We start from the raw sequence: 27893 nt of genomic DNA, 5'->3' as shown, positions 1-27893 counted from the left end.
CAGAGTCGGAACCAACTGAGTAACTGAACTGAATGGATGCTATTTTAATTCCTGACTTGTCTGGAAAGCCATGGGCTCTGCCTGGAAGGCTGCTCAAGGCTTTAAAAGGACTGTTTAGACTGTAAAACCACAGGCAGTGATGGGACAAGAGAATGTCACTTCCCAGGGTCCCTTGAAGAATCCAGCTCATTGAAGAAACGTGGTACAAGATGATTATGAGGGACGTGAGCTTTCAAAATTCTACCCACTCACCCCATGAACTCTCTTACTAGAACTGAGAGGCAGCTGAGTGGGGAAGCCCATGGTTTTCCCAGATGATTTTTCTCTCACCTAGAAATTTGGAGAAGGAGGGAGGGGATGGGAGACTAGAGAAGAGTGGGAGAAAGCTAGAGAGACCTGGACTGATGACTACTGGCATTTACATGGGGAAAGAGAAATAAACAGTCTTTCCAGCCTGTGTTGGCACGATAAGCTGGGGCATGTGGCCCTGAAGGAAGGGCTCAGGTCACACCTCTAGCTCCCAGCTCAGCCAACATACTTCCCAGTATGTCAATGTATGGCCTGCCCAAACCCAGAAACCACTGCCAGAAATCTTTGTGGGCTTCCTTTTTTTTTTCTTTTTCTTTGTGGGCTTCCTAAGAACACCAAGGGGAGAAGGCAATGGCACCCCACTCCAGAACTCTTGCCTGGAAAATTCCATGGATGGAGGAGCCTGGTAGGCTGCAGTCCATGGGGTCGCAAGGAGTTGGACACAACTGAGCGACTTCACTTTCACTTTCCGCTTTTATGCATTGGAGAAGGAAATGGCAACCCACTCCAGTGTTCTTGCCTGGAGATTCCCAGGGACGGAGGAGCCTGGGGGGCTGCCGTCTATGGGGTCGCACAGAGTCGGACACGACTGAAGCGACTTAGCAGCAGCAGCAGCAGCAAGGACACCAAGGAGATGGTGAAACCCAAGTTTCTCTCTGCTTGTGGCTGGAGGAACCTGCTCCCTGGAACACAGTGGACCAAGCCAGGGACAAAGACTAAAAACTGTGAGTACACATCATTTTTTTTTTAAATCGTACGGGATATTTATATATGATTATAATGACTATGTGAAGCAGTCAAAAATAACCGGGATATTAACAGTTGTTTCTGAAGGAGAGAGAGAATGATCTGGGGTTAGATGGTTTTGTTTTTGTTGTTGCTGTTTTGGAGATGATGGCAAAACAAGAGGCATGTTTTGTGCAGGAGAAGAGGTGTTGGGATGTCTGTTTGAATGGAGTGGAGTCATCAGGAAAGAGCGCGGCAGGAAATGAGGACGAGGCAGTAAGACAAGACAAAGTGCTGTGTTCCTTCCGCATCAGTGTAGAGCCTGGGGAAATATGAAGCTGGAGAAGTGGGCCCAGCCCTCAGCTGAGCTCCACGTCCAGAGAGGAGCAACGCGGCTCTAGAGTGGTGTAAGGGCAGCAAAGGAAACATGGAAAACAGGTTTTTGGACTCAGTGGGAGAAGGAGAGGGTGGGATGATTTGAGAGAATAGCATTGAAACATGTACATTACCATATGTAAAACAGATGACCAGTGTAAGGCTGATGTATGACGCAGGGCACCCAAACCCTGTGCTCTGACAGCCTGGAGGGAAGGGGTGGGGAGGGAAAGGGAAGGGAGGGAAGGGGAAGAGAGGGAAGGGGAAGGGAGGGAAGGGGAAGGGGTTTCAGGAGGGAGGGGACACATGTGTACCCATGGATGATTCAGATTGATGTATGGCAAAAACCATCACAATATTGTAAAGTAATTATACTCCAATTAAAATAAATAAATCTAAAAACACAAATAGTGGTGTAGGGAGAGGCAGGGAGTAGTGAAACAGAATTCACTTTTCTTCGGGTTCAAATAGGAATGAAGTTTTTGTTTTTTGAATATTTATTTGGCTGCGTAAGTCTTAGGTGTAGCACGCAGGATCTTTTGTTGTGGTGCAGGAACTCCCTAGCTGTGGCTTGAGGGCTTTGTCGCTCCATGGCATGTGGGATCTTAGTTCCCTGACCAGGGATTGAACCCAAGTCTCCTGCATTGCAAGGTGGATTCTCAACCACTGGGCCATGAGGGAATCCCAGGAATGAACGTTGAAAGCTTTACTCCAGGTTCCTGGCAGATAAGGGAAGGAGGATGTTGCTTATGTATCTACCCCTGGGGGTGCACCCTGTCGTCTTCATGCCCAAGAATCTACCCAGGATGGGCAATGAAACAAAAAACCTGGATTTTTTCCTTTTTCCTTAGGTGGGTGGGTAGATATATCCAGTGGAAGCTGGGTTCTGTCTCTGTATTTCTAGCTACCTTCCTGGAAATGGGTACCTCTTACTTTAAAATTGAACGTGGTAAATTTCTTATTTTCTAAATTAAGGAGATTGTGCCCGGTCACATGTGAGGCTCTTGGTGAGTGATTTGTTGAAGGAAGGAGAGTAGGAAGGAAAGAGGAGAGAAGGAGGGAAGGCCGGAAGAAGGCAAGAGATAAAGTCATGCTTTAGATGTGGGCTGGGGGTGTCATCACACAGATTTGCGTCAGAAAGTGGCCCAGAAAGTTATGGAACAGTTCAGCTCTGGGAAGCGAGTGCCAAGGCTTTGGGTCGTGATGGAGGAAGCAGGGAGGTTATTTCGGTGCCAGATTTTCAAGGTTTGTGGTGGGAGGAGTAGAACCAACCTTACTCTGTGACTGAGGATAAGAAATGTTACCATGAAGATGGAATGAGATACCAGTGAGCTTCGGGACTCTCATAACATGACTCTCCCTGAAGAGTTGCTTAATTGCCTTTCTCTGGGAGCATAAATCAGTCAGATAGAAGAGGCCTTTTGCTTTCTTCATTTACTGCCCTGCTTTAAGATCATTTCGCTCTCTCCCTGGAGCCTCAGTCTCCTGCATCTGTCTGGGTGTTTGATGCTATTTGCCTTGTGTCCTGCACTTGCATTTTATTTATTGATTTAAAGAAATTTTTTTTTGTGGGGGTTGTTATTTGCATTCTGTGGCCCCAGAAGAGATTGCTGTTGCTCTGACTAATGTACTTAGATTACTCTTCCCAAAAGAAAAAGCTATGTAGAATGATACGTTATGGATGAAAATAGAGATGTGGTAGGTGTGAGTGCCTAGATGTTCTGTGTTACTCCACCTACATTTGCATCATGTTTAGAGACGTTTCTATTTACTGTGCTCTTTGGTTGCCAGTTCAGAAATTAGTGACATATTTCTTTGAGGCTTTCCTTCACGTGATTTTTTTTATATCATATTTTCTTAAAATGTGCGAATACTACATTCAAGTGAAAAAAAAATACAGTATTTATAGATAAATTGTAGCTACTTCACAGTGGTTTGGTAGTCCCAGTATATTTATCAGTGTTTATTGAAGGGAAAAATTATCAAGATTTTTGATAAAAATCATTAAAGTATTAATGGTATATTGCAAAGTAAAGATTTTCTTAATGGAAAATTGCACCTATTTACCTTTTTAAGAGTAAGCCATGAAATTTTTTTAAAAAACTTTTTATTTTGTCTTGGGGCACAGCTGATTAATGAACAATGTTGTGATAGTTTTAGGTGTACAGTGAAAGGACCCAGCCATACATACACATGTATCTATTCTCCCCCAAACTCCTCTCCCATCCAGGCTGCCACATGACACTGAGCAGAGTTACATGTGCTATATAGTAGGTCCAAGGTCAGGAGCAGTGACTACGCTTTGCTGGACTGGCCGTGCGGACATACCCCACATCTAAGGTCAGAGAAACCACAGTAAGACGGTAGGTTCTGGAGCAGCTGTGAGGAGATACCCTACGTCCAAGGGCAAAAGAGAAGCCCCAGCAAGGTTAGAGGGGCGAATTCACATTTAGAATCAAACCCCATTCCTTCCAGAGATGCTCAGAGGGCTCAAACATACCTTGTGCACACCAGGACCCAGGAACCCCACAGAGACTGAGACAGAACTGTGTTTGAGCATCTCCTGTGGAAGTACGGGTTGGTGGTGGCCTGCCGCAGGGACAGGGTCTCTGGGTGCAGCAGACTTGGGTATGGCATAAGCCCTCTTGGAGGAGGTCACCATTAACCCCACCATAGGGCTGCCAGAACTTACACAAGACTGGGAAATAGACTGTTGGAGGGCACAACGGAACCTTGTGCACGAGGACTCAGGAGAAAAGAGCAGTGACCCCATAGGAGACTGCCCCGGACTGGCCTGTGGGTGTCTGGGAGTCTCTGGTGGAGGCGTGGGTCATGGTGGCCTGCTGCAGGGTAGGGGGCACTGATTGTAGTAGTACATGCATGGGATCTTTTGAGGGAGGTCAGCATTATCTTCATTACCTCTACCATAGTTGGCCTCAGGTAAATAGCAGCAAATTTGGAAAACTCAGCAGTGGCCATAGGACTGGAAAAGATCCGTTTTCATTCCAATCCCAAAGAAAGGCAATGCCAAAGAATCCTCAAACTACTGCACAATTGTACTCATCTCACACGCTAGTAAAGTAATGCTCAAAATTCTCCAAGCCAGGCTTCAGCAATATGTGAACTGTGAACTGTGAACTTCCAGATGTTCAAGCTGGTTTTAGAAAAGGCAGAGGAACCAGAGATCAAATTGCCAACATCTGCTGGATCATAGAAAAAGCAAGAGAGTTCCAGAAAAACATCTATTTCTGCTTTATTGACTATGCCAAAGCCTTTGACTGTAATCACAATAAACTGTGGAAAATTCTGAAAGAGATGGGAATACCAGACCACCTGACCTGCCACTTGAGAAATCTGTATGCAGGTCAGAAAGCAGCAGTTAGAACTGGACATGGAACAACAGACTGGTTCCAAATAGGAAAAGGAGTACATCAAGGCTGTATATTGTCACCCTGCTTATTTAACTTCTATGCAGAGTACATCATGAGAAACACTGGGCTGGAGGAAGCACAAGCTGGAATCAAGATTGCTGGGAGAAATATCAATAACCTCAGATATGCAGATGACACCACCATTATGGCAGAAAGTGAAGAGGAACTAAAAAGGCTCTTGATGAAAGTGAAAGAGGAGAGTGAAAAAGTTGGCTTAAAGCTCAACATTCAGAAAACGATGATCATGGCATCTGGTCCCATCACTTCATGGGAAATAGATGGGGAAACAGTGGAAAGAGTGTCAGACTTTATTTTTTGGGGCTCCAAAATCACTGCATATGGTGACTGCAGCCATGAAATTAAAAGACACTTACTCCTTGGAAGAAAAGTTATGACCAACCTAGATAGCATATTCAAAAGCAGAGACATTACTTTGCCAACTAAGGTCTGTCTAGTTAAGGCTATGGTTTTTCCTGTGGTCATGTATGGATGTGAGAGTTGGACTATGAAGAAGGCTAAGTGCTGAAGAATTGATGCTTTTGAACTGTGGTGTTGGAGAAGACTCTTGAGAGTCCCTTGGACTGCAAGGAGATCCAACCAGTCCATTCTGAAGGAGATCAGCCCTGGGATTTCTTTGGAAGGAATGATGCTAAAGCTGAAACTCCAGTACTTTGGCCACCTCATGCGAAGAGTTGACTCTTTGGAAAAGACTCTGATGCTGGGAGGGATTGGGGGCAGGAGGAGAAGGGGACAACAGAGGATGAGATGGCTGGATGGCATCACTGACTCGATGGACGTGAGTCTGAGTGAACTCCGGGAGATGGTGATGGACAGGGATGCCTGGCGTGCTGCGATTCATGGGGTCGCAAAGAGTCAGACATGACTGAGTGACTGAACTGAACTGAACTGAAATAGCAGGGAGGGAACACAGCTCTACCCATCAACAGAAAATTGGATTAAAGATTTACTGAGCATGGCCATGCCCATCAGAAAAAGACCCAGTTTCCCCCTCAGTCAGTCTTTCCCATCAGGAAGCTTCCATAAGCCTCTTATCCTTCTCCATCAGAGGGCGGATAGACTGAAAACCACAATCACAGAAAACTAACCGATCTGATCACATGGACCACAGCCTTGTCTAACTCAGTGAAACTATGAGCCATGCCATGTAGGGCCACCCAAGATGGATGGGTCATGGTGGAGAGTTCTGACAAAACGTGGTCCACTGGAGAAGGGAACGGCAAACCATTTCAGTATTCTTGCCTTGAGAACCCCATGAACAGGATGAAAAGGCAAAAAGATAGGACAGTGAAAGATGAACCCCCCAGGTTGGTAGGTGCCCAGTATGCTACTGGAGATAAGTGGAGAAATAACTCCAGAAAGAATGAAGAGACAGAGCCAAAGCAAAAACAACACCCAGTTGTGGATGACTGGTGATGAAAGTAAAGTCTGATGCTGTAAAGAGCAATATTGCATAGGAACCTGGAATGTTAGGTCCATGAAACAAGGTAAATTGGAAGTGGTCAAACAGGAGATGGCAAGAGTGAACATCGACATTCTAGGAATCAGCGAACTAAGATGGACTGGAATGAGTGAATTTAACTCAGATGACCATTATATCTACTACTGTGGGCCAGAATCCCTTAGAAATGGAATAGCCATTATAGTCAACAAAAGAGTCCCAAATATAGTACTCGGATGCAATCTCAAAAATGACAGAATGATCTCTGTTCGTTTCCAAGGCAAACCATTCAATATCACAGTAATCCAAGTCTATGCCTGGACCAGTAATGCTGAAGAAGCTGAAGTTGAACGGTTCTATGAAGACCTACAAGACCTTCTAGAACTAACACCCCCAAAAGACATCCTTTTCATTATAGGGGAATGGAATGCAAAAGTAGGAAGTCAAGAAACACCTGGAATAACAGGCAAATTTGGCCTTGGAATACAGAATGAAGCAGGGCAAACGCACTGGTCATAGCAAACACCCTCTTCCAACAACACAAGAGAAGACTCTACACATGGACATCACAGATGGTCAACACCAAAATCAGATTGATTATATTCTTTGCAGCCAAAGATGGAGAAGCTCTATACAGTCAGCAAAAACAAGACTGTGAGCTGACTGTGGCACAGACCATGAACTCCTTATTACCAAATTCAGACTCAAATTGAAGAAAGTAGGGAAAACCGCTAGACCATTCAGGTATGACCTAAATCAAATCCCTTATGATTATACAGTGGAAGTGACAAATAGATTCAAGGATTTGATCTGATAGAGTCCCTGAAGACTATGGATAGAGGTTCGTGACATTGTACAGGAGATAGGAATCAAGACCCAAGGAAAAGAAATGCAAAAAGACAAAATGGTTGTCTGGGGAGGCCTTACAAATAGTTGTGAATAGAAGAGAAGCAAAAGACAAAGGAGGAAAGGAAAGATGTACCCATTTGAATGCAGAATTCCAAAGCTTAGCAAGGAGAGGTAAGAAAGCCTTCCTCAGCAATTAATGCAATGAAATAGAAGAAAGCAATAGAATGGGAAAGGCTAGAGATGCTTTTAAGAAAATTAGAGATACCATCTTTCCATTTCATGCAAAGATGGGCACAATAAAGAACAGATATGGTATGGACCTAACAGAAGCAGAAGATATTAAGAAGAGGTGGCAAGAATACACAGAACTATGCAGAAAAGATCTTTACAGCCCAGATAATCATAATGGTGTGATCACTCACCTAGAGCCAGACATCCTGGAATGCGAAGTCAAGTGGGCCCTAGAAAGCATCACTATGAGCAAAGCTAGTGGAGGTGATGGAATTCCAGGTGAGCTATTTCAAATCCTAATAGATGATGTTGTGAAAGTGCTGCACTCAATATGCCAGCCAATTTGGAAAACTCAGTAGTGGCCACAGGACTGGAAAAGGTCAGTTTTCATTCCAATCCCAAAGAAAGGCAATGCCAAAGAATGCTCACACTACCGTACACCTGCGCTCACCTCACATGCTAGTAAAGTAATGGTCAAAATTCTTCAAGCCAGGCTTCAACAGTATGTGAACCGTGAACTTCCAGATGTTCAACTGGATTTAGAAAAGGCAGAGGAGCCAAAGATCAAATTGCCAGCATCCGGTGGATCATCAAAAAAGCAAGAGAGTTCCCAAAATATATTTACTTTTGCTTTATTGACTATGCCAAAGCCTTTGACTGTGTGGAGCACAACAAACTCTGAAAAATTCTGAAAGAGATGGAAATACCAGACCACTTGACCTGCCTCTTGAGAGATCTGTATGCAGATCAAGAAGAAACAGTTAGAACTGGACATGGAACAACAGACTGGTTCCAAATAGGAAAAACAGTACGTCAAGGCTGTATATTGTCACCCTGCTTATTTAACTTATATGTAGAGTACCTTATGAGAAACACTTGGCTGGATGAATCACAAGCTGTAATCAAGATTTCTGGGAGAAATATCAGTAACCTCACATATGCAGATGACACCAACTTTATGGCAGAAAGCAAAGAAGAACTAAAGGGTCTCTTGATGGAAAGAGGAGAGTGAAAAAGTTGGCTTAAAGCTCAACATTCAGAAAACTAAGATCATGGCATCTGGTTCCATCACTTCATGGCAAATAGATGGGGAAATAGTGTAAACAGTGGCGGACTTTACTTTTGCAGGCTCCAAAATCACCGCAGATGGTGATTACAGTCATGAAATTAAAAGATGCTTACTCCTTGAAAGGAAAGTTATGACCAACCTAGACAGCGTATTAAAAAGCAGAGACATTACTTTGTCACCAAAGGTCCATCTAATCAAGGCTATGGTTTTTCCAGTGGTCATGTATGGCTGTGAGAGTTGGACTGTGAAGAAAGCTGAGTGCTGAATAATTGATGCTTTTGAACTGTGGTGTTGGAAAAGACTCTTGAGAGTCCCTTGTACTGTGAGGAGATCCAACCAGTCCATCCTAAAGGAGATCAGTCCTGGGTGTTCATCGGAAGGACTGATGTTGAAGCTGAAACTCCAATACTTTGGCCACCTGATATGAAGAGCTGACTCATTTGAAAAGACCTTGATGCTGGGAAAGATTGAGGGCAGGAGGAGAAGGGGATGACAGAGGATGAGGTGGTTGGATGGCATCACCGACTCAATGGACTGGGTTTGGGTGGACTCTAGGAGTTGGAGATGGACAGTGAGGCCTGGCATGCTGTGGTTCATGGGGTTTCAAAGAGTCGGACACGACTGAGCAATTGAACTGAACTGAACTGAACTCAAAGAACTATCTTCACCCTGGACTGCAGGACCCTTATCAGGTACTCCTAACTAGCTCATGCACAATGAAACTGGCATGAATCGACTCTTGGATTAATTTCAACTCACAAAAGGCCCCATGCATTGGACTGGCCTATAAAGAAGATGTCTGACCTCAAAATCACCTTTAAACAATGCTCAGAGGAGAGATGATACTCACACCAGGATGAGAAGAAGATGACATCAGAAGTAGACAGCTTGCCCAAGGTCCTTGACCTGACTCTTATGATCATTTATAATGTTTTCTTGACTTCTTGGACCTTTGTGAATGAATGAAATGTTTTTCTATCATAGGCATGATCCTATGTCAGTCTTCCCTGATAGCTTGGTTGGTAAAGAATCTGCCTGAAATGCAGGAAACCCTTCCTGCATCTGGAAGATCCACTGGAGAAGGGATAGGCTACCCACTCCAGTATTCTTGGGCTTCCCTGGTGCCTCAGCTGGTAAAGAATCTGCCTGCAATGTGGAAGACCTGGATTCAATCCCTGGGTTGGGAAGATCCCCTGGAGAAGGGAAAGGCTACCCACTCCAGTACTGTGGCTGGAGAATTCCATGGACTGTATAGTCCATGGTATCAGAAAGAGTCAGACATGACTGAGCAACTTGCACTTTGATCCGATGTTAGTTTTAACAATCAGTCGAGTTGTTGGGTTTGTAGCCAGTTACCTGTGCGTAGTACTTTTGGGTTACCTTGAGGGATTTCTCCACTCCTAGGCTCTAACTCATTGGCCTCAACAAAATTTAATTTAAAAAAATTATAGTCCTTTTTAGGTCACTTTTGATATTACTAGATGGGATCCCCTCACCCATCCCGTTAATAATACCTGCTCTGACCTTGACCATAACTATGAGTTTTCCTCTTTCACTCAATTTCAATCAGAGTAACAGGCAAAATTTTAGCCAAAAAATTAAACCTTGCACAATTAGGGGATGGATTTATGTAGTTAACACCAGGCTATGGTAATTTAAGCTCCTCTGTGTTGGAAAAATTAAATCATACTAAAGATTATCAGTCTAGTTACATTACGAAAGTAAGCTGGGTACCTATGGGCAATGCCAATACATAGTTTTCCTTTAAGATAAGGACTAGTACAGAACAGACTAAGTCAGGTCATACTGGGTATATACTCTGCTACACCTAATGGAAGTTCTTGACTTAAATTCTTCTTTATGACCTTAATAATGCTGCTAGTTATATTATTTTCTATGCTACCTGTTTCAGAAATTTGCTGTTTCTTCCATTTCCAAATGTGTGACGGAGCCTCTGATAAAATGATGATATGTAGTTCCATATGAGATCAAGAATTATAACAGTGTAACTCTAAATATGGGGGGAAGCAACAAGAGGGAATATTTTCCTGGACCATAAGAGGCCTGTAAGGTAGATGGTCCAGAGACTTGTGCTACTTACAAGGCCTAGTCCAGTAACACAACGTGGAGTATCTTATTAGTGAAATCTTCCCCAGACCTGAGAATGAGAATTCCTAGCACTTTGGGACAAAATGATCATCAAATGTGCCCCAAATCGTGGTCGTATTTATGACCCTGAAGGGGTCAGCCAGCTGGAAACTGGCACTTGCCACTACCTCTCCAAAGGTTAAATCATGGCCACTGCAGCTGCTGACCTTCAGTATCCCCTAAAACGAGTTCAGGGTGGAGACTGGAATGAGGAACTCTGTGCTCTGGAAAAAACTGGCAGAACAGGCCATTAAATAGATAGATATTTTCAGGAGAAGATTTTATGAGTCCCAATTCTTGCATCTTCTCATACCTAGAGAAGCACTAACATCATTGATGGTGACATCTGCTTTGGCTATTAAGGAGAAAATTACAATTAAAAGTCAAAATGGAGTGGCTGTGGTTCCAATAGTCAAGGAAATAGTTAGGTGACACTATGGTTGTGATTTGGACAAGTTCTTGTATTGCTAAGAGCTTGAGTTTTCTGAGATGTATTAGACTTGAGATGCCACCAGTCACTCTCAAAACAACGTCTGCCAGCAACTGGTAACTACAACCTTACCTTTGTATCGATTATATTTTTAGACAGTGACATTGCTTTGAATCATATGTTAGTTAGAAAAGGAAAGACATGTGTAGTGACAAATAGCACCTGTTATCTCTGTGTTAATAGCACATCAAAAGGTAAAACCTACTTAGATAAAACTAGACAACTGGCTGTCTGGCTACAAGTCTCCCAAAGCTCTAGATCCAGACTGGGTTTCAGACTGATTCTCCTGAAAAGAAATGACATCTATTTTGTCTAATAACATTCAGGTTATCCAGCTACTTCTAGCTAGGTTCTTTATACCTACATCAATCATACTAGGCCAATAGAAGAGGACATGAAAACTGTACATATACATGCCAAATGGTTCCATTCCTTTGGATAGGGTAACCCAAGTGCTTACTCTACTTGGACCAGGATCAAAATTGCTATGAAATGTAACCTGGTTCTTACTCCTGCTTGGGCCCCTGGTTACAGTAATTCTTTTACTTATCTTTGGCCTCTGCTTTCTTAATCTACTTGTCTAATTTGTTCTTTCTAAGGACACAATGATTTCCTAGATCAGCTGATGGTGATGCAGAGATTTGGCCACCCCTTGGAAAAGATCCTGCTGGAATAATAACAGAAATCATCCTGGGCCTCTTAACAAGACAGGGCAAGAGCTTTGTGACCCCAACTAGATAGGGTTTACAAGCCAGAAGAAGCTACAGAAGACAGACCTTTGTCCTTCATCTTCCTAATAAAGATTTCCTGGGGTTCATATCTTTCAGGGGGAATTTGAGGCAGGAGATAGTTAAGCCCAGGCTGAAGACTTTCCCCCTTGTGGAGAGAAACTCCATAATAGCAGAAACTCCCTAAAAGCAAAATGATGGAGGAGGCTGGGTCCTACATAAATAGTAGATAAAAGGTCACATAATCCTCATTTTTTTAAACACAGAGATTTATTAAGAGGAATTGGCTCACGTGATTATACAGGCTGAAGAGTCCCACAATCTTCTACTTGCAAGCTAGAGACCAAGCAAATATGGTGCTGTAATTCCTGTCTGAATCCAAAGCACTGAGAGTCAGGAATAATGATGATGTAAGTTCCAGTCTAGGCTTCTGATTCAAGACGATGGAGTAGAAGGACTTGAGCTCATCTCTTCCTGCTAGTGTTGGAGTGTCTCCTGTGAGGTGCGGGTCAGCAGGGGTTCACTACAGGGACAGGGTTACTGGCAGCAGTAGTCCTAAAAGGTCCCCCTTGGCATAGCCCTCCTGGAGGCTGCCATTAACCCTACCAACCACATATTCCTCTTTTTTAAAGTTAAGGAGACCTTCCTGACTACACAGGTGCAGCAAGGCTCCTTGGAGGTCAAGAGAGAGGGGGTGTCACCTCATAGTTCAGTTCAGTTCAGTTCAGTCGCTCAGTCATGTCCAGCTCTTTGCGACCCCATGAATCGCAGCACGCCAGGCCTCCCTGTTCATCACCAACTCCTGGAGTTCACTCAGACTCATGTCCATCGAGTCAGTGATGCCATCCAGCCATCTCATCCTCTGTCATCCCCTTTTCCTCCTGCCCCCAATCCCTCCCAGCATCAGAGTCTTTTCCAATGAGTCGACTCTTCGCATGAGGTGGCCAAAGTACTGGAGTTTCAGCTTTAGCATCATTCCTTCCAAAGAAATCCCAGGGCTGATCTCTTTCAGAATGGACTGGTTGGATCTCCTTGCAGTCCAAGGGACTCTCAGGAGTCTTCTCCAACACCACAGTTCAAAAGCATCAATTCTTCAGCACTCAGCCTTCTTCACAGTCCAGCTCTCACATCCATACATGACCACGGGAAAAACCATAGCCTTGACTAGACGGAATGTCAACTACCCATAGGCCTCTTCACTACAATCCGTCTTGGCTAAAAGATGTGGATGTACACATGAGGATCCTGAGAGACATCAAATACGAACTCAGGACCAGGCCAGCAAGATGATTGACCAAAGGAAACCTGGAAGAAACGCCTCATAAAAGTGACTCAAACTACCATGGGGAGTGAGCCTGCCCATGTGTCTATCCACACATATTCTTTTTTCACCTGCAAGTGAACATTTTACTTGCTTCGCTGCTTTTTGTCTGTATGTGGAAATTTGTTTCTACACAGTGGATGGGCTGGCAGGGCCTTGCCACTGGCCACTGTCCCTGGTGGTCTAGTGCTAGGGTTCAGTGCTCCCACCACCCAGACTCAGTCTCTGGCTGAAACTGAAATCCTGATTCCAGCTGCTGCAGGCGGAGGCCACCTGAGATCAGGCAGAAGTGACTTCAGGAAAACCTTTCTGAAGCAAGATAAAGCCAGACTTTGTTTCTACTTTGGGCCTATGGTGAGCTATTACTATCACAGTACACTGACATGTTTCCAGAAAAATGACTTCCGTTTGTTCCAGGCCTGACAATGTGTCCCTGGCAACAATGACACTGTTAAAAAGGATGTAGTTAATGAAAGTTTGAACTGTATTGATAACGTTCCCTTAGTTCAGTTGGTGTCTTTTGAAACTGCTAATCCTTCCAATCTTCCCCCTCCTCAACAAAAGTGGATGAGACGGGTGTTGTTGTTTAGTTGCTAAGTCATGTCTGACTCTTTTGCGATTCCATGGGCTGTAGCCTGCCAGCCCCCACTGTCCATGGGATTTCCCAGGCAAGAATACTGGAGTGGATTGCCATTTCCTTCTCCAGGGGATCTTCCTGACCCAGGGATCAAACTCACATCTCCTGCATTGGCAGGCAGGTTCTTACCACTGAGCCACTAGGGAAGCCCTGGATGGAGGGTTAGCTGTTACAAATGACACCCATTGAACTTAAAGGGATGTCATGGAGACAGTTCAAAGTCAGGTTGGAGTTAGATATGGAGGAATGCACTGCTCCCTTCTCTTCTGACAGGGACTTGGTCTCATTCATCCCAATTTCCAGAGCTGTGTCCTTTTCACTCTTCTTTCCAAATCCACCTCCATGTGAGCTTTCCATCTGCGCCTAGGTTCTGCTTTGAACGAGCCATTGATTGATTTGTGGGATCTGGCGTGCAGATGCAAATGGCAGTTTTCTCTAGAAGTACTGAATCCTTTTCTGATTTGCATTCTCAAGGCCTGCAGGTTCTCAGAAAACCACATCTTCCAGGCAGCTTGGTGAAGGTTATTTTTAATCTCAGATATAAATGCAAGGCCATAATAGTTCTTAAAATGGAAAGAGCTTTCATTTGCAAGGCAGAGGATAATTAGAGAGAAGAGTTATTAGTTTAGCAAAAATCTGGATCCAAAAAGGAGATAAAAGACTTTGGGGGATAGAGCGAGTTTTGGGGCAGATATGGGTAAGATATGGGGCAGACAGATTTAGAGGTCATTGACTTTTTGAGGGTCTTACTGAATAATGAGAATGGAGGAGTTTGCCCAGGGAGAGAGAGAAAAGTGCAACATGGACCTGCTTTGGGCTTTTCAAGCATCTGAAGTTCTCTTTCAAAGTCTCATTATAAATCATCCCCATTTCTAATATCCACAATGCCTTCTGAGGGTCCCTGTAATCTATTCTCATCACATCTCAGCCTCTTGTTCCTTGCCTCTCACTGATACTGGGCCCTGCCTGGAGATGACTTTATTCTAGATTCTAGTCCAGGGTTTGGATTTGGTTTATGTGCAAATGTATGCACCGTGAGGAATTTGTGAAATCCCAGATGAGCTCCCACAGGAAGTAGGAATGAATTTTAAAATTTGCAAATCGAGGGTGCGAAAAAGCAACTTACATTTTAGAAGTAATTGGTTTAATAGTCAAGCAGTCCCCCCTCCCTGCCCCCATCCACCTGGTGGATGAAAACATAATTCTGAGAAAACGCACTCATGGCATGTTATTCTCACCCCACTCAAGATACTCTCTCCTGCTTTGAGCCTGGCTGCTGGTTAAAGGTAGAAGGTGGTCTCCAAGTAAATGTCCAGTCACCTGCTTGTCCTGCCCATCCGTGGAGTTGCTGCCTGCATCCTCTTTCCTCTAACAGAGACGCCTATGTCCAATATGTTGCCTTTTCTTGTCCCTTGAGCTGCCCCCTTCTCTTGCTCATTCTCCTGGCACTAGTAGCTCCATCTTTGTGTTCAGCTAGGTTTGTTGCACAGAATCCCATTGCTTGATGGCTTGGAGAGTGTCTCCATGGTGATACAGGCACAAGATTCAGGGAATCAGCCGCCATGCCTTCTTATATTATTGGCAGGCAACTTACAGTTGGCTGGGTGGCCTGCATTCTGCTTTTATTTCTTCTCCGTTTATTCTTAAGCTCCTATGAGATAATGCCTGAGATAATGATGAGGGACATACACATTGTCATGGAGAGCACATGCTAAGAGGTCCCATATGAATGTTTTTCTTTAAGGAAAACATCATTTAACTAATGACTTAATTTATGCATAAAACTTCTCATCTTCAGCCTACTAATCAGCTTTCATGAATTTAAGCTTTCTGAAAATTTGCTATGAAACCACTGAGAAAAAGGAGTTGGGAACTGCCACTGTTTCATCAACTTAAAGGGTTGATAAACTTTCCCAAGGAGGAGCCGTGTCACAAAATGGAATTAGCAGATCTATTAACAGGTGAGAAAAATGCTGGCATAAAACAAAAACAAGGTAAACCTGTCATCAGTGGGCTTAATGCTCCAGTTCAAAAATGTCCTTAGAAATTCCACGTAGAAAACCAGTTTGAGGGCGTTTTATGATCCAAAATGAAGATTTGGGCAAAACAAGATTGTCCATGATAATATATTGTAGACATCAAAGCTTAAACTGCTGAAATATACTTCGAGGTTCTTGTATAATGAAAACACTTGTTGAAGGTTTCCAATTTTAAATATTAGATCAAACAGATGCATTTGCTACCCCGCCCCCTCTTCCTTTTGAGACTTCATTTGGGGAAAATCCTTAATAATGAAGAGAGAGGAGTGGGGATGGCCAACAGTAGACTAGAGATTTAATTCCATTTCTTGGATGTGGATCATCAGTGAAAAGGTACTGTAGGCAAAGTGGGGAGGGGGTGCTCAGAATTTGAACATGGTGGACCTCTTGGGATGTGGTGGCTGACCATCTTGCCAGATCGAGAACCCTGGATGTGGGGTTCCCAGCTTTGGATAGTGAGGCATAGCACACACCAGAGGTATCATTAAAATTTTGTCTGCCAGGTAGCTGCTTCAGTGCTCCCTTCCAACCTTTCCCCACGGACAGAACCATTGGCAGCCCCCATATTGACAATCCTTCTCTAGACAAATTGAATACATTTCTCAGAACCTGAGCTTATAATGCTGGTGTTGGCACATAGATTAAATCCCTTCTTACTATGACGTTTTATAGTTCCAGGCTGATGTCAGATTCCTCCCTCTCATACTTAAAAGAAAAGCCACTTGTCAGAAGCCAATTCTGATGAACTGGATGGATGACCCAGTTACAAAGCAGAGCTCTTCATCAGCCTTTCTATTCAGGAGACTGTCCTGGGGAATAACACTTCTTATGCAAAGCAGCCTTTCATTTCCCCTCATGAATTAGCAATCAAGGATTATCAGAAATAGCAAAATCCACAGTTTGAATGAGAAGACCAAGATAAAATTTCAGAGCAAATAAGCCCTGAAGCAATAAAGATCAAAGAACACCTAAAAATTCAAACTTCTATTCTCAGAGAAGGCAGAGAAAATACAGTATTCATAAAATAAGAACTTTGAAAATAAACTTTGAGAAATTAACAATGTGATTTAAAATTGCATTCAGTTAATATATGACTTCAGTAAAAATGGTGGCTCAGAGTTAAAGCATCTGCCTCCAATGCGGGAGACCCGGGTTCAATCCCTGGGTTGGGAAGATCCCTTGGAGAAGGAAATGGCAATCCACTCCAGTATTCTTGCCTGGAGAATCCCATGGACGGAGAAGCCTAGTAGGTTACAGTCCATGGGGTCGCAAAGAGTAGGACACGACTGAGCGACTTCACCTTCACCTTCACCTTCAGTAAAAATAAGATGAAGTCAAAGTGATTCCTCTGAAAGCAGAGCAAAAATCAGTGATAAAAATGAGAACAGAATGGGTAACAGACACAGATGTTTAATCCAGGAGGTCTAGAATCTGACTGAATGGAATTTCAGGGAGCAAGATCAGAGAAAATGGAGAGGAAGCAATTATTTTTTAAAAACAAAAGGTTTCTTAGTGCTGATCAAAGACAGTGTCTTGACTGACAAGCTTCCACAATTTTCACCAAATGGGACATTTGATATTGCCTAAGCCAGGATCATTCTCTCCTCTTTCTGATTAGAACTTCTCTGGTTTTCTTTAGAGTGAAAGCACGCACAGTTAAAAATAATTTCTTCTGCAGATTTCCTGAGGGAATGTCCACATACCCAGTTTTGCCTGTAATGTAGAGGTGATAACTCAGTGTCATAGCCATCCTTGTGACCACGAATGAGAGGCTCAACAATGTGATAAGGGTGGATTTGAGAAGAAGCTAGAAGGATCCTAGCTTTTTAATCACTCCCAAGTAGGAAGTCAAGAAACACCTGGAGTAACAGGGAAATTTGGCCTTGGAATGCAGAATGAAGCAGGGCAAAGACTAATAGAGTTTTGCCAAGAAAATGCACTGGTCATAGCAAACACCCTCTTCCAACAACACAAGAGAAGACTCTACACATGGACATCACCAGATGGTCAACACCGAAATCAGATTGATTATATTCTTTGCAGCCAAAGATGGAGAAGCTCTATACAGTCAACAAAAACAAGACCCGGAGCTGACTGTGGCTCAGATCATGAACTCCTTATTACCAAATTCAGACTTAAATTGAAGAAAGTAGGAAAACCGCTAGACCATTCAGATATGACCTAAATCAAATCCCTTATGACTATACAGTGGAAGTGAGAAATAGATTTAAGGGCCTAGATCTGATAGATAGAGTACCTGATGAACTATGGAATGAGGTTCCTGACACTGAACAGGATAGAGGGATCAAGACCATCCCCATGGAAAAAAAAAAAAGCAAAAAAAGCAAAATGGCTGTCTGAGGAGGCCTTACAAATAGCTGTGAAAAGAAGAGGGGCGAAAAGCAAAGGAGGAAAGGAAAGATATAAGCATCTGAATGCAGAGTTCCAAAGAATAGCAAGAAGAGATAAGAAAGCCTTCTTCAGTGATCAATGCAAAGAAATGAGGAAAAGAACAGAATGGGAAAGACTAGAGATCTCTTCAAGAAAATTAGAGATACCAAGGGAACATTTCATGCAAAGATGGGCTCGATAAAGGGCAGAAATAGTATGGACCTAACAGAAGCAGAAGATATTAAGAAGAGGTGGCAAGAATACACAGAAGAACTGTACAAAAAAAGATCTTCACGACAAAAAAGATAATCACGATGGTGTGATCACTCATCTAGAGCCAGACATTCTGTAATGTGAAGTCAAGTGGGCCTTAGAAAGCATCACTACAAACAAAGCTAGTGGAGGTGATGGAATTCCAGTTGAACTATTTCAAATCCTGAAAGATGATGCTGTGAAAGTGCTGCACTCAATATGCCAGCCAATTTGGAAAACTCAGCAGTGGCCACAGGACTGGAAAAGGTCCGTTTTCATTCCAATCCCAAAGAAAGGCAATGCCAAAGAATGCTCGAACTACTGCACAATTGCACTCCTCTCACATGCTAGTAAAGTAATGCTCAAAATTCTCCAAGCCAGGCTTCAGCAATATGTGAACTGTGAACTCCCTGATGTTCAAGCTGGTTTTAGAAAAGGCAGAAGAACCAGAGATCAAATTGCCAACATCCGCTGGATCATGGAAAAAACAAGAGAGTTCCAGAAAAACATCTATGTCTGCTTTATTGACTATGACAAAGCTTTTGACTGTGTGGATCACAAGAAACTGTGGAAAATTCTAAAAGAGATGGGAATAACAGACCACCTGACCTGCCACTTGAGAAATCTGTATGCAGGTCAGGAAGCAACAGTTAGAACTGGACATGGAACAACAGACTGGTTCCAAATAGGAAAAGGAGTACGTCAGGGCTGTATATTGTCACCCTGCTTATTTAACTTCTATGCAGAGTACATCATGAGAAACGCTGGACTGGAAGAAACACAAGCTGGAATCAAGATTGCTGGGAGAAATATCAATAACCTCAGATATGCAGATGACACCACCCTTATGGCAGAAAGTGAAGAGGAACTAAAAGCCTCTTGATGAAAGTGAAAGAGGAGAGTGAAAAAGTTGGCTTAAAGCTCAACATTCAGAAAACGAAGATCATGGCATCCGGTCCCATCACTTCATGGGAAATAGATGGGGAAACAATGGAAACAGTGTCAGACTTTATTTTTTTGGGCTCCAAAATCACTGCAGATGGTGACTGCAGCCATGAAATTAAAAGACACTTACTCCTTGGAAGAAAAGTTATGACCAACCTAGATAGCATATTCAAAAGCAGAGACGTTACTTTACCGACTAAGGTCCGTCTAGTCAAGGCTATGGTTTTTCCTGTGGTCATGTATGTTGTGAGAGTTGGACTGTGAAGAAGGCTGAGTACCGAAGAATTGATGCTTTTGAACTGTGGTGTTGGAGAAGACTCTTGAGAGTCCCTTGGACTGCAAGGAGATCCAATCAGTCCATTCTGAAGGAGATCAGCCCTGGGATTTCTTTGGAAGGAATGATGCTAAAGCTGAAGCTCCAGTACTTTGGCCACCTCATGCGAAGAGTTTACTCATTGGAAAAGACCCTGATGCTGGGAGGGATTGAGGGCAGGAGGTGAAGATGAGATGGCTGGATGGCATCACTGACTCGATGGACGTGAGTCTGAGTGAACTCCGGGAGTTGGTGATGGACAGGGAGGCCTGATGTGCTGCGATTCATGAGATTGCAGAGTCAGACATGACTGAGCGACTGAACTGAGAGTGTTTTCTCTGGCCTCTAGACTTTGTGTTTTGTTATAAGTATTAGTCATTACATGGTTGCTTTCTGTTAAATCCAGATGTAGTGCCCTGCTAGTGATTCTCTCCGTACAAGAAGATTCTGAAAACTTCTAGAGAAAGAAAATAAATGCGAAAACTTACAAAGGACAAAGGCACATGTTGCCTGGTTTCCAGTTAGTAACAATGAATGCTCACAGATAATGAAATTTCTTCCAAGTATTTAAGGGACATAATTTTAGGCTGAGAATTAATCAAAGTACCAGTCAAGAGTGAGGGCAAAATCCGAACAAAAACGCAAAACCAAAAAAAACCAACCTGAAACATTTCCAACCATTCAAGCGCTGAGAGAATTTGCTTTTTTATGGTCAGCTTTCTAAGGAAGTGACTTGAGAATGTGTTCTAATACCAGGAGACTGGGAGTTAGGGGGATTGAACAAATATTGTTTAAGGGTACAAACTTATAATGAGTAGTAAATAAACCCTAGATAGCTAATGCCAAGTATAGTGAATATAGACAACAATTTTGTATCATAATCATTAATCTTATGAAGAGACTAGAATTTAATGATTCCGGCTATTAACAAAAGGATAATTATGTAACACGAAAGATGTGTTAATTATTGCTACAATGTCAATCATATTACAATATATAAATGTATCAAGTTAACATGTACATCTTAAGTTGACACAATGTTATATGTCAAATATATTTCAATTAGAAAAAGAGTAAGACATGCGATCTAGGAAACAATTGATGGATATACCAAAGACATTCAGTGAAAGAATTTCCAATGATGACAAATGTGAGTCAGGGTTAGGAACCATTTGTCGAGAATGGGATAAGAGGATGAAAGACTTTGAGGGAGCTACTTCTGGAGGGAAAAAAGGGGACAATTACGTCTAATTGATAGTCACATGGTCCAGTCATGTTCCTTCCTGGACACTTTCATGGTGTCAACAAAATGTCGTGTTACTTACTGATAGCTTTTAGGGATGGCACGTGTGGGGAATGCTAGCCAGTACAGCTGAGTCTTCGGCCCAGCGAGGAAATGCCTGCAGTGTCCATGTTTATAGATGGTCCTCTAGACTGGTTATGAAAGGGGGGAGGGTAGTTCACCCTTTTTTCTCTCAGGAGAGTGACTCTTTCCATTCTAGGTCATGAGCAATGACTCAGTCTCAAGTTCAGACCTGCTCTGAATAGATTTGAGTGATCTGTAGCATTTCTTTAATGGCTTGAGAGTTTCAGGGTCTTTATTGATTTTATTCTTTACTTTTATTTTTCTCTTCTTACACGTCCATGGCTGTTGAAGTTCAGAAAATGGGACCCTTGGGAAAAGTCTCTGCTTTTACCTGACATGAAAAAGAAATAGTGCCTCTATTTCAGAAGTAATTTAACCTAGTTCTTTGCAAAATAGGAAGAGAAGGTGGCATAGGTTTTATTTGGTGAATTTATCTTATAAACTCTGGAGATTGGGGTTTAACTTAGTTGCAACCCCAGATGTGACTTTATAAAAAAATAACAAAGTGGCCGTCTTGTATCATTCATTTACCACATATAAATTATCTTAATCATTGTTCTGGACTCCTTTGTAAAATCAGCATTATTATCCCTCTTATTTTATACGTTCCTTGCCTTGTTTAGTTGCTTAATCATGTCCAACTCTATGATCCCATGGACTGTAGCCCATTACGCTCCTCTGTCCATGGGATTTCTCAGGCAGGAATACTGGAGTGGGTAGCCATTTCCTTCTCCAAGGATCTTCCTGAAGTTAAAATTTAGAATGGTTAACTGTTTGATCAAGGATAAACAGGCTATTTTTACCATTCCTTATACTTTCCACACTTTTGGGTATTTTGTTGTCATTGTTGCTACTACTGCTGCTAACTGCCAGCTGTGACAGACCTTGCAGAAGCATGGCCGAGAGGAGCTACCCCTCACTCAAGATCAGGGGCGGCGGCTGAGAGGAGCTACCCCACGCTTGAGGAGCGGTGGCTACCTGGGCCCAGAGGGCGGAGAGGAGTTACTCCACATTCAAGGTCAGGAGGGGTGGCTGTGAGGAGATACCCCTCGTCCAAGGTAAGGAGCAGTGGCTGCGCTCTGCTGGAGCAGCCGTGAAGAGATATCCCACGTCCATGGTAAGAGAAACCCAAGTAAGATGGTAGGTGTTTCGAGAGGGCAGAAACACTGAAACCATAATCACAGAAAACTAGTCAAACGGCACCCCACTCCAGTACTCTTGCCTAGAAAATCCCATGGAGGGAGGAGCCTGGTGGGCTGCAGTCCATGGGGTCGCTAGAAATCAGACATGACTGAGCAACTTCACTTTGCACTTTCATGCATAGAAGGAAATGGCAACCTACTCCAGTATTCTTGCTTGGAGAATCTCAGGGACAGGGGAGCCTGGTGGGCTGCTGTCTATGGGGTTGCACAGAGTCGGGCATGACTGTAGTCACTTAGCAGCAGCAGCAGTCAACCTGATCACACGGACCACAGCCCTGTCTAACTCAATGAAACTAAGCCATGCCCTCTGGGGCCACACAAGACAGTTGGGTCATGGTGGAGAGATCTGACAGAATGTGGTCCACTGGAGAAGGGAATGGCAAACCACTTCAGTATTCTTGCCTTGAGAACCCCATGAACAGGATGAAAAGGCAAAATGATAAGATACTGAAAGAGGAACTCCCCAGGTCGGTAGGTGCCCAATATGCTACTGGAGATCAGTGAAGAAATAACTCCAGAAAGAATGAAGAGACAGAGCCAAAGCAAAAACAATACCCAGTTGTGGATGTGACTGATGATAGAAGCAAGGTCCGATGCTGTAAAGAGCAATATTGCATAGGAACCTGGAATGTCAAGTCCATGAATCAAGGCAAATTGGAAGTGGTCAAACAAGAGATGGCATGAGTGAACGTTGACATTCTAGGAATCAGCGAACTAAAATGGACTGGAATGGGTGAATTTAACTCAGATGACCATTACATCTACTACTGCAGGCAGGAATCCCTCAGAAGAAATGGAGTAGCCATCATGGTCAACAAAAGAGCCCGAAATTCAGTACTTGGATGCAATCTCAAAAACGACAGAATGATCTCTGTTCGTCTCCAAGGAAAACCATTCAATATCACAGTAATCCAAGTCTATGCCCCAACCAGTAATGCTGAAAAAGCTGAAGGTGAATGGTTCTATGAAGACCTATAAGACCTTTTAGAACTAACACCCAAAAAAGATGTCCTTTTCATTATAGGGAACTGGAATGCAAAAATAGGAAGTCAAGAAACACCTGGGGTAACAGGCAAATTTGACCTTGGAATACGGAATGAAGCAGGGCAAAGACTAATAGAGTTTTGCCAAGAAAATGCACTGGTCATAGCAAACACCCTCTTCCAGTAACACAGGAGAAGACTCTACACATGGAAATCACCAGATGGTCAACACCAAAATCAGACTGATTATATTCTTTGCAGCCAAAGATGGAGAAGCTCTATACAGTCACCAAAAACAAGACCGGGAGCTGAATGTGGTTCAGATCATGAAGTCCTTATTGCCAAATTCAGACTTAAATTGAAGAAAGTAGGGAAAACCACTAGACCATTCAGATATGACCTAAATTAAATCCCTTATGACTATACAGTGGAAGTGAGAAATAGATTTAAGGGCCTAGATCTGATAGAGTGCCTGATGAACTATGGAATGAGTTTCCTGACATTGTACAGGAGGAGGGATCAAGACCATCCCCATGGAAAAGAAATGCAAAAAAAGCAAAATGGCTGTCTGAGGAGGCCTTACAAATAGCTGTGAAAAGAAGAGAAGCAAAAAGCCAAGGAGAAAAGGAACGATATAAGCATCTGAATGCAGAGTTGCAAAGAATAGCAAGGAGAGATAAGAAAGCCTTCCTCAGTGATCAATGCAAAGAAATAGAGGAAAACAACAGAATGAGAAAGACTAGAGATCTCTTCAAGAAAATTAGAGATACCAAGGGAACATTTCATGCAAAGATGGGCTCGATAAGGGCAGAAATGGTATGAACCAACTGAAGCAGAAGATATTAAGAAGAGGTGGCAAGAATACACAGAAGAACTGTACAAAAAAGATCTTCACGACCAAGATAATCACAATGGTGTGATCACTCATCTAGAGCCAGACTCCTGGAATGTGAAGTCAAGTGGGCCTTAGAAAGCATCATTATGAACAAAGCTAGTGAAGGTGATGGAATTCCAGTGGAGCTATTTCAAATCCTGAAAGATGATGCTGTGAAAGTGCTGCACTCAATATGCCAGCCAATTTGGAAAACTCAGCAGTGGCCACAGGACTGGAAAAGGTCCGTTTTCATTCCAATCCCAAAGAAAGGCAATGCCAAAGAATGCTCAAACTACTGCACAATTGCACTCATCTCACACGCTAATAAAGTAATGCTCAAAATTCTCCAAGCCAGGCTTCAGCAATACGTGAACTGTGAACTTCCAGATGTTCCAGCTGGGTTTAGAAAAGGCAGAGGAACCAGAGATCAAATTGCCAACATCTGCTGGATCATGGAAAAAGCAAGAGAGTTCCAGAAAAGCATCTATGTCTACTTTATTGACTATGCCAAAGCCTTTGACTGTGTGGATCACAAGAAACTATGGAAAATTCTGAAAGAGATGGGAATAACAGACCACCTGACTTGCCTCTTGAGAAACGTACATGCAGGTCAGGAAGCAACAGTTAGAACTGGACATGGAACAATAGACTGGTTTCAAATAGGAAAAAGAGTACATCAAGGCTGTATATTGTCACCCTGCTTATTTGACTTCTATGCAGAGTACATCATGAGAAACGCTGGACTGGAAGAAGCACAAGCTGGAATCAAAACTGCAGGGAGAAATATCAGTAACCCCAGATATGCAGATGACACCACCCTTATGGCAGAAAGTGAAGAGGAACTAAAGAGCCTCTTGATGAAAGTAAAAGAGGAGAGTGAAAAAGTTGACTTAAAGCTCAACATTCAGAAAACTAAGATCATGGCAACCAGTCCCATCACTTCATGGGAAATAGATGGGGAAACAGTAGAAACAGTGTCAGACTCTTTTTTTTTGGCTCCAAATTGCAGATGGTGACTGCAGCCATGAAATTAAAAGACACTTGCTCCTTGGAAGGAAAGTTATGACCAACCTAGAGAGCAAATTCAAAAGCAGAGACATTACTTTACCGACTAAGGTCCGTCTAGTCAAGGCTATGGTTTTTCCCATGGTCATGTACGGATGTGAAAGTTGAACTGTGAAGAAAGCTGAGCGCCGAATAATTGATGCTTTTGAGCTGTGGTGTTGGAGAAGACTCTTAAGGGTCCCTTGGACTGCAAGGACATCCAACCAGTCCATTCTGAAGGAGATCAGCCCTGATCTCCTTCTTTGGAAGGAATTCTTTGGTGTTCTTTGGAAGGAATGATGCTAAAGGTGAAACTCCAGTCCTTTGGCCACTTCATGCAAAGACTTGACTCATTGGAAAAGACGCTGATGCTGGAAGGGATTGGGGGCAGGAGAAGAATGGGACAACAGAGGATGAGATGGCTGGATGGCATCACTGACTCAATGGACATGAGTTTGAGTGAACTCCGGGAGTTGGTGATGAACAGGGAGGCCTGGCGTACTGCAATTCATGGGGTTGCAAAGAGTCAGACACGGCTGAGCGACTGAACTGAACTGAATTCAATTTTTAAAAAGAGTCAACCCAGTTTTCTTCTTTGAGTATCCTTAATTACTGTTTCCTCAGATTTTGTTTTCAGTTGATTTTTTCTCTCTAGTTTTTTACATGTATCTCTGTCTGTCCTTTTCAACTTGACTGTAGGTTGCCCTTGCTCCAGTGCCGAGTAGAAGAAATTCTTTCTGTTAAAAAAAGCACATGATATGGGGCATGATCCTTTATCACAAATGTTCTGGAAATGAGAGCTGCTTTCTAGGGCTTGTCATATGGACAGTGATGGTAAATTCGAAACTTTTTTTTTATATGGAAAAGAAAGGACTCAGAGAGATGTTTTCCATTTTAGATTTATAAGTGTCAGCTGAAAAACGTCCATAGCCTAAAAGATGAGAGTTGGGCTTCCTCAGTGGCTCAGTGGTAAAGAATCTGCCTGCCAGTGCAAGAGATACAGGTTCCATCCTGGAACCTGGAAGGTCCTGGAAGATCCCACATGCTGCTGATAGCTTACAGTGAATGGTGTCAGATTAGTGATCCCCAAAGAAGATTAAGCTCCGGGACCAGGGGTAGGCTTGATCACTCAAGAGCTTTTGTGTAGCAGAGTTTTATTAAAGTAAGAAGGGCGACAGAGAAAGCTTCTGCCATAGACATCAGAAGGGGGAGAGTGCCCCCCTCACTAGTCTTATCAAGGCCTTATATACTTTACTAGACCCATTCCTACAACATACATCTCAAATTAACAAGAATAGAACTAACAATTGAAAGGTCTCACCAGACCCACTCCCATAATGTATATTTTAAGATGACAGGATTAGTCAGAAGGGTCTCAAGAAGGAGAAACATGTCCTCAGCAGGATACCTTGTTGTTATATATCCTTAGTACAGAGTTTAAGCTGAGTTGCTTTGTTGTATAATCATCAGCTCTGGGCTTAAAGAAAAAGAAAAATTTGTCCTTTTCTTCTCCTTGACAACTCCAGACCCCTATCTCCTCCTCAAGAGCCCCAGACCCCTTTCTCCTCCTCGGGGACCCTGCACTTCTTATCAACCTACCTAGGAATTGACTCTCTCACTGCAGAGCAACTAAGCCTGTGCACCACAACTATTGATCCTGCACTCTGAAGCCTGGGAGCCACAACTCCTGAAGCCTGCACACCTGGAGCCCGTGTTTAGCCACAGGAGAAGCCACTGCAATGAGATGCCCATGCACTGCAGCTAGAGAGTAGCCCCACTCACTGCAGCTAGAGAAAAGCCCACTCATCAGTGAAGACCCAGCATGGCCAATAAATAATAAATAAAAATTTTTTTAAGAAAACTTAAAAAAAAAGTTTAGAGTTATGTTTTATTCAGCAGCAAAACTGAAGACTTAAGCCTGGGACACAGCTTAATTTGGAAAGATTGCTTCTAAGAGATGGTGAGAGAGCCAGGGTATATAGCAGTGCTTGCAACAAAAAAAGGTCAGAACATCGAAAGATTACTGTTAATTAAAGAAAAACAGTTATCTCAAGTTAAGAAATTTAGCACTTTTCTATGGATATGCAGGAGTCTGGGTTCACTGAAATTATTCTTCTGACATGTACCTCAGCTATCTGGGGCCAGTATCCTGTGCTTTCTCAGCCTGAGTTTTCTCAGGGTGCATTGTTGGACGATGTTTGCAGTGTCTGATGCTTTGATGATGGACTTCGTGTTTCCATCCTGCGTGCCCTTAGGGCTCACCATTGGGGTGACCATAATGTGATGGCTTGCTGGCTGCAACACCCTTTGTTTACTGGTATGGCAGGCAATATTTTTCACTCACATAAGCAAACTCCACATGGGACTTCCCAGGTGGTGGTGTGGTGTGGTGGTTTAGTTGCTCAGTTGTGTCCGACTCTTGCAACCCCATGGACTGTATGTAGTCTGCCAGGCTCCTCTGTCCATGGGATTCTCCAGGCAAGAATACTGGAGTGGGTTGCCATTCCCTTCTCCAGTGGATCTTCCTGACCCAGGGACTGAACCCGGGTCTCCTGCATTGCAGGCAGTTTCTTTACTGACTGAGCTACCAGGGAAGCCCCCAGGAAGTCCCAAGTGGAGCTAGTGGTAAAGAACCTGCCTACCAATGCAGGAGACATAAGAGATGAGATGCAAGAAATGCCAGACTGGATGAACCACAAGCTGGAATCAAG

General features: G+C 43.2%; 1 protein-coding gene across 1 annotated transcript; it reads left to right on the top strand.

Moving 5' to 3' along the window:
- The first annotated feature begins 389 nt into the window (after positions 1-389).
- Positions 390-26979, top strand: LOC132659776 (uncharacterized). Its single transcript, XM_060415183.1, has 2 exons — positions 390-1034; positions 17491-26979. Exon 2 carries the CDS (start codon positions 24246-24248, stop codon positions 25152-25154), a length of 909 nt encoding a protein of 302 aa, XP_060271166.1. The 5' UTR covers positions 390-1034; positions 17491-24245; the 3' UTR covers positions 25155-26979.
- The last annotated feature ends 914 nt before the right edge of the window (positions 26980-27893 follow it).

The sequence above is a fragment of the Ovis aries genome, chromosome 4 (assembly GCF_016772045.2).
Source record: "Ovis aries strain OAR_USU_Benz2616 breed Rambouillet chromosome 4, ARS-UI_Ramb_v3.0, whole genome shotgun sequence".
Classification (NCBI taxonomy): Eukaryota; Metazoa; Chordata; class Mammalia; order Artiodactyla; family Bovidae; genus Ovis; species Ovis aries.
This window is presented reverse-complemented; position numbering and strand designations above follow the sequence as displayed.

Coding starts and splice junctions, on each gene's coding strand:
- LOC132659776 (XM_060415183.1), top strand. CDS start 24,246: ATGAACAAAGCTAGTGAAGGTGATGGAATTCCAGTGGAGCTATTTCAA.